This window comes from Petaurus breviceps, unplaced genomic scaffold (assembly GCF_028583685.1).
Source record: "Petaurus breviceps papuanus isolate PSGF00001 unplaced genomic scaffold, PetGlider_PUasm1.0 90681, whole genome shotgun sequence".
Classification (NCBI taxonomy): Eukaryota; Metazoa; Chordata; class Mammalia; order Diprotodontia; family Petauridae; genus Petaurus; species Petaurus breviceps.
In genome coordinates, this window is record NW_027187307.1 from 2,859,896 (window position 1) to 2,867,522 (window position 7,627).

The 7,627-nt window shown below is 44.4% G+C and overlaps 1 protein-coding gene across 2 annotated transcripts in view; it reads left to right on the plus strand.

The window, feature by feature from the left end:
* Window positions 1-4,035, plus strand: part of PLS3 (plastin 3) — a 102,361-nt gene extending 98,326 nt beyond the window's left edge. For both annotated transcript variants that reach the window (XM_069065212.1, XM_069065211.1), the window contains exons 14-17: window positions 65-198; window positions 1,272-1,395; window positions 1,518-1,642; window positions 2,876-4,035. In XM_069065212.1, the coding sequence (XP_068921313.1) occupies window positions 65-198; window positions 1,272-1,395; window positions 1,518-1,642; window positions 2,876-3,008 (516 nt within the window). In that variant the 3' untranslated portion in view covers window positions 3,009-4,035. The remainder of the gene's footprint in view (window positions 1-64; window positions 199-1,271; window positions 1,396-1,517; window positions 1,643-2,875) is intronic.
* Window positions 4,036-7,627: the final 3,592 nt, after the last annotated feature.

The following is a 7,627-nucleotide window of genomic DNA, read 5'->3' on the forward strand; positions in this document are numbered from 1 at the left end:
TTTCCTTTGGAATTCCTCACAAGATTGTGTGTGTGTGTCTGTCTGTCTGTCTGTCTGTACACAGCTAGAAAATTGCAACTATGCCGTGGACTTAGGGAAACACCCTGCCAAATTCTCCCTGGTTGGTATTGGTGGGCAGGATCTGAATGATGGAAACCCCACTTTGACACTGGCTCTGGTCTGGCAGCTTATGCGGAGGTGAGTAGCAGCCCGCTTGGCCTGGGGAGGCATGTCAGGGATGGGCACTGATTCGACAGCTCAGAGAAAGGTTAAGTGATGAGTACTGGGAAATGATGCCATGTTGATTCACGGCAGGATTGAACAGAAGCTAGCCCATTGAGAGTGAAGCAACTTGTCAGTCATGATGGCCCCTTTTGAAAATGGAGTGAATTTAACTCAAATGATACCAAGGTTCCACCATGCCTTCACCTTGGCCCATGCCCTGCTTGCTTCCTTCTGCAATGTTCCTTCTCAGAGGGAAATGAAAGCTGCCCACCTGCCACATTCTTTTTTTTTTTTTGGAGGGCAGTTGGGGTTAAATAACTTGCCCAAAGTCACATGGCTAGCAAGTGTGTCAAGTGTCTGAGGCTGGATTTGAACTCAGGTCCTCCTGACTCCGGGGCCAGTGCTCTATTCACTGCACCGCCTAGCTGCCCTCTACCTGCCACGTTCTTCATATTAGGCAAATACCTTTTTCAAGGCATTGTGGTATAGTGGATAGTGTTAGGTGTGGGATCAGGGAGAGCTGGGCTCACAGATGACTTCTGTTCTTTACTAGTTGTACAACCTTTTTTTCGGGGGGGGGAAAGGCAAGGCAATTGGGGTTAAGTGACTTGCCCAAGGTCACACAGCTAGTAAATGTCAAGTGTCTGAGATTGAATTTGAACCCAGATCCTCCTGACTTCAGGGCCAGTGCTCTATTCACTGTGCCATTTAGCTGCCCCACTAGCTGTACAACCTTGACATATCTCCCTACTAGGAACAACATCTTTAAGCTGGAAAAGACCAGACCTTCGAGGCCAGTGTTCTTCCCTCTCCCCATTTTACAGATGAGTAAACTAAGGCCTAGGGAAGGGAAATGCCTTCCCCAAAGTCATATAGATCATGATTAGCAGAGCTAGGACTTCCCCCAGAGGTCATGGCTGGGCTTCACTATTGTTGCTGGAGGGGGTTCCCAACGTGCTGAAAGCTTAGGAGAGAAAAGAAATTGATAGTATAAGTTTCCCTTTAAGCCCTTTCATGCCCTCATGTGCTTGCCTTTCCTCCTGTAGATACACACTGAATGTCCTGGAAGATCTTGGTGATGGCCAGAAAGCCAATGATGACATCATCGTCAACTGGGTGAACAGAACACTAGGGGAAGCTGGAAAATCAACCTCTATCCAGAGCTTTAAAGTAAGCTGATATGCCGGTATCTTTGGTGGGTGGCCCCCTTACAGCAGCCGGCCCTACCCCGCCCCTCCACATGGGCTTTGAGGCGGCCCATTCTGACACACTTTTGGGTTCTGTTTGTATAGGACAAGACCATCAGCTCCAGTTTGGCCGTTGTGGATTTAATTGATGCCATCCAGCCAGGCTGTGTTAACTACGACTTAGTGAAGAGCGGGAGCCTGACTGAAGAGGACAGGCACAACAATGCCAAGTGAGTGACCTTGCCAGTCTGGGCTCAAATCCCACCTGACACAGACCACTTGCTTGATTCACTGCATCTCTTTCATTCTCTGTTTCCTAAGCTGTAAAATCGACATTCTGCTTACAGAATCAAAGGAGATAAGACATGCAAAAACCTTTGGAAAGCTTTAAGTCGGAAGTTCTTGACCTTTTTGGGTTCTGGACCCGTTCTCAAAATGAGATTTTTAAATAATTGAAGGAAATGCTAAATTTTAGTTAAGAGGTTAGTCCCCCTATCTCACTCCCCAAGTTCATAGACTCCCTGAAATGTGGCCATGGAGCCCTTCAAGACCTGTGGGCCTCCAGTTAAGAAGCCCTGCTTTAATGCCAGCTCTGAATAACACCCCCTCTCCAGCCTCTAGGCCTTTTTCTGCAGGCTCTCCCCTCCCTAGCTCCTCCTAAAGTTCACCTCCTGTTCCATCTCATCCAGGGAGCTTTTCCTGATTCTTCCTAGTTTCTAGTGCCCTCTCTTCTCACTTGATATCTATCCATCTGTCTCTGGGAAGGAACAATTTTTTGACTTTGTCTTTGTATTTCCAGAACCTAGAAAATCTGAGAGTTGGGGTTAGATGGTTCTAAAAGGTAGCTAGGCATACAGTGGATTCAACTTGAGCACTGGCTTGGAGGAGGGTTTTCTATGCATTGAAAATAAGGGTACACAAAAGCTTCTTTTAACAAAAACAAAAGGCATCAATAAAACGTATTCAACACTAAGGCTTCCTCTGCGCCAGTTTAGGGGTGTCCAACAGGGGCTGTAGTTGTCTTTTGAACTGGGACTCTATTATGCAAATGACTGGGGTAAAAAATTCATGCTCCAGTAGAAGTCTGCCAACTTATTGAAAAGTAACAATTCAACTTTCCCCCTAGTGTTAGAAGCAGGGAAGAGAAAGTCAATCACAAAGGAAGATTTCACTAACTATCCTTTCCAGCTTAGCAAACACTGACTGAGTACTTGTTAGGAGCTCTGGTTCAATGAAAGGATTGTTTGCTGACCTCAGGGAGAGACATAGTCAAGAACTTAGTTCCAGGTACAGTGAAGTAAGTGCTTAGGATGACTGCAAAGGATTGTGGGATTCAGAAGAGGGAGAGCTGCCTTCTAGCTGAAGGCACCTAGAGCAAATGGGGTTAAAATACCCAGGGCCCTCATGGACAGCACTAAGCCTATTGACTGACAAGAATCTATTTTTGTTTCCTTGGAACATAGGTATGCTGTGTCGATGGCCAGGAAAATTGGGGCCAGGGTCTATGCTCTTCCTGAAGACCTTGTGGAAGTGAAACCCAAGATGGTTATGACAGTATTTGCCTGCTTGATGGGCAGAGGGATGAAGAGGGTGTAAGAAAGTCAGTCCACATGCAAACAGAAATCCTTGCCTCCTCCCCCTACCCCATCCCTGCATGACTCCCAGATCAGCTATTTCCAGGATGAAATGCTGTTGGCTTACAAACTGTTGACCTTTAAAGGACTTTTAGTTTTGCTTTGCAAGACTAGCATCATCATCATCATCAGAGTTCTCAGGGAGAGGAGTTTTAATATAAACAACTGCTCTTTCCCACACACAGTGAAAGTGTCATTTGTCAAGTGCACACAAAATGTATTCATAGACAAACCATTTGACTCTGTCCCCTTCAGTGCCATGCTGGAAGTTCCCAATTACTATATGTTATTTCTCCATTTTCCCTTTAGGATTTCCACCTCTTGGGTTTTCTCGGATTGATTGGTATGGATCCTACTAGACAGTAATTTCACATTTTATCCAACAATTTTGTTTGACTTGCATAGTATACATTGGAATACTTGGGGCTTATTTTTGGACTTGAAAGTTGCTCAGCAGAGAGTGATAAGTGTCTTTTACAGTATGTGATTTTTTGTACATCCAAAGTTTTGGGTTCTTTTATAAACAGGACAGCAGCAGTTTCTTCTGCCTTTCCCACCTTAGCATCTTTGAGGTAGAAAACAGTCTTTAGAAAGTGAGGACTACACCTTAACCTTTTGTCGGCTTTTCTAGTGTAGACCGAGCAACTTCAAGAAGTTATTTTGTGATAGGTTGGATCTAAGTCTTTTACTTTTTTTTAATTGAAAATGCTGTTGAATAGAAACTCTTTTTCAGGGGAGGGAGTGCTATGAACATCTCACGGCAGTGGAGGATAGGGCCAGTGTGCCGATTCTCAAGATAAATACACCGAAAACGAGGAGCAGTGACCACCAAAGAAGGAAGACAAATGTACCCATACGTCTTAATGTACTCTTGCTTTGGCAAGCTGTTTGCTCTATTTTCAAGATCATATTGTTATTCTAAGCTATTAAAAGTGATGTAATTGGGTGGCAAATACTAGTTCAAGTAAAAAAGACCATTTAAGTACAAACTGATCTCTTCTGTGTTTCATTTCATGACATTTGGCCCTTTTTGCCATCTGCTTTTCTGACTGGTTTCCTGGTCTCTTGTCACCAAGTTGGGGGCTGACCTGAAGTACAGTGTGACTGCTCCTCACAATGGCTGCCTGGAGGTGGCAGCAGCTGAGCTGATAAGGCAAGCTGCTCTGCCATCTATGTACAGTACCAGAGCCCAGGGGCCCACCTGGGGCTTGGGAACCCCTGCTAGAAACAGACATCCCTATAAGAGGAGAATAAATAACCCAGTTGGTTCCACAGAGTGCTAATTTTGAGGTACCACAGAACTGTTAGAAGCCTTATGTGACTAATAACAATATTATTATTATACCAGTAACTAGCATTTTTTAGCCCGTTAAGTTTTGCAAAGCCCTTTAGGAAGGTTAACTCATTTTATCCCCATAATAACCCTGTGAAGTGCTATTATCCCCATTTTATAGATGAGGAAACTGAGGTACAGTTAAGCAACTTGCCCAGAGTTACACAGCTAGAAGGTGTCTGAAATCTCATCTGAACTCAGGTCTTTCCAAGTCCAAATTTTTTCTGTCCACTAAGCTATCTTGAGTGTTGATCTGTGCCATGATGCTAATTTAATCATTGAAGATAAGAAATACAATCACCAAACCAGATATCCACATCAGCATCCAGTCTTGGAGAGTGGCAGAGAAGTAGATACATTCTCACTCTGTGAAATTAAATCCATTTACTAAATGGTTGGGTGTGAGGAATATAGGAAGGCAACCTGGGCCAGCCTCGTCCAGGAGTCCGTCTGGGGGTGGCTTTGCATGCACAGACCAGGAGGGCTGAGTACAGAGCTCATGTCAAACACTTTCCAAGGAAGGAAGGGGGTAATAATCAGAGGTGATTTCATGTAGTTGGTGGTACTTGGACTAAACTTGCGGGAAGGAAAAGGGTACATTCCAGGCCCATAGCTGCAGGATGGAGAGTAGGGGAAAGAGTCCCAAATCTCTGGGCCAGAAGGGAGCAGGGCAGACAGAACCCATTGGGAGATGGAGCGTGGCAGATTCCCAGCCCAGGAAAGTGCCCGCGTAGATCTGGGCAGGTGGAGTACAGAGCACGCAGGGGTTGCACTAGCGTGGACCTGAGAGTAGACTACAGAGGAGTGAGAAGGAGCCCTAGCCTGCCAACTCACCCACCCCAAGGGCGATTTGGAGCTGGGTAATAGAAAGTGCAGGGGCCTCAGCAGTGACAGCAGCTTCCCCTGGGGCTACCAGCCCACAGCCTGGATGTTTAAAAATCACCTACCTGATCTTCCAGCAGCCAAAATGGCAGAGTAAACCCTAGCCGCTCTGATTCTCCCTCCCTGACCCAGAAAACCCAGAGATAAATGTCCCACCCAGAGTAAAATCCTGAATTAGTGGAAATAGCCTCAAGTTTGGGAGACATTGAAGAAAGGCAGAATTGAAGCACAGTCTAAAGTGAAGGGCGGGAGGTGTCCCAACAAGCCCCACCTCAGCTGACCAGCAGGAGCTCCTGAAGCCCAGTGGGATGGAGCTAGCAAGAGCTAACAACACAAGCCCAGGTGTGCCTTAGCACCACCAGGGGAATCTACAGACACCAGCACTGCTAGCCAACAGCTGCTGAGCCTGCCTGAGCTGTAGCCCAGGGGCACAGAGGCAGAAACCTGAAGTGGCCAGACCCCCCTCCCCCACAGATTACTCTGTGAGCCTCAGGGTAACTGAGGGCAAACACTGAGAGTCCTGGCCTTGGCCTCAGTCTAGACACCCAGAGGCCATAGCATACAAAGTTAACAACCAAACCCCTACCTCCCAGCCTGAGAAGCACGTTATATCTGTACCCCAGAAGCAGATATCCATTCTAAAAACTCAGGACATAGGCAATCACAATGGGCAAGAAGGAATCTGTGAAATCAAGAACAATACAATTCTATTATAGTGAGCAAGAATAACCATATTCAGAGGACAACATGGATTCTATCACACCTGAGACTGCAGAAGGAAATAAGAACTGGTCTCAAGCTCAAAGAGCATTCTTGGAGGAGCTAAAGAAAGATTTTAAATGCCAAATTAGAGAGGTAGAAGATACATTTAAATCTACAGTGACCAAATTGAAAAAAAATTTCACTGAAGAAAAATCCTTAAAAAGCAAAATTGGTGAACTGGGATGGGAGGTTCAAAATCTAACTGGAGAAAATACCTCCCTAAAAATAAAAACTGAACACATTTCGGGAAAGGAGTTTCAAAAACTAACTGAGGAAAATAATTCACTAAAAATTAGAATCAGTCAGATGGAAGCTAAGGACTCTATGATGCATCGAATCAGTCAAACAAAACAGAAAGTTTGAAAAATTAGAAGAAAGTGTAAAATACTTCACTGGAAAAACAACTCACCTGGAGAACAGAACCAAGAGAGATAACCTAAGAATTATTGGTCTCCTGGAAAGCCATGATTAAAAAAACAGCTTGGACAACATTGTCCAAGAGATTGTCAAAGAAAACTGTCCTGAGGTCCTAGAATCAGAGGGTAAAATAGTTATTGAAAGAATTCACCAGACTCCTCCAGAAAAAGATCCAAAATTGAAAACTCCAAGAAATATAGTAGCCAAGTTCCAGAATTACAAGGTCAAGGAGAAAATACTGGGAGCAGCCAAAAAGAAACAATTCAGATATCGTGGAACTACAGTTAGGATCACACAGCACCTAGCAGCCTCTACATTAAAAGACTGAAATATCATATTTCGTAAGGCAAAAGAGCTTGGACTACAACCAAGGATCAACTACCCAGCAAGACTGAGCATAATCTTTCAGGCAAGGAGATGGTCATTTAATGAAATAAGGGATTTCCAGACTTTCCTGATGAAAAAGCCAGAGCTCAAAGGAAAATTCAATGACCATCTAATCCAAGTCTCGTTCTAGAGAGAAGGAAACTGAGGCTCCATGAGAAGAGACTAGCTCAAGGTCACATAGCCAAGCAGTAGCAGGACCTGAATACCTCTCCCGCCTCGAAGCCCAGGGACCTCTCTGCTTTATCTAACAACCATCCACATTGGTAGAGCCCTTTCGAGGTGATCAGGAGTATAAAATATCATCATCCCATTTTTACAAATGAGGAAGCAGAAACTGAGATAAGGCTATGTCTAAGAGCATTCAGTCAGTCAAATTGGCAAAGTTGGGATTTGAACCCAAGTCTTGTGACTCCAAGGCCAGCCCCTTTTCCACTACACACTCATGTTCATTATGTCCAATCAATCAGCAGACATGTATTAAGTGCCTACAAAGGTAGGTACTGTGCTAAGTGCCAGGGATGCAAAAAGAGGCAAAAGACAGTCTGGGAACCAGGTAACTATATAGACAGAAATAAATAAATATATGCACATATGTATATACACATGTGTCTTGTGTATATGTGTATATATATATGTGTGTGTATACACACATATAATATACATCCAGATGGAAGAAAGATTTGAAGCTGCATTTTCCATTTTTCTCTCAGTGTATAACAGGTTAGAAAGGAAGAAATAGGAAAGGAATCAGCTCAACTCCCTGGAACCAGATTATGGAGGGCCTTAAATTCTGGGTTGAG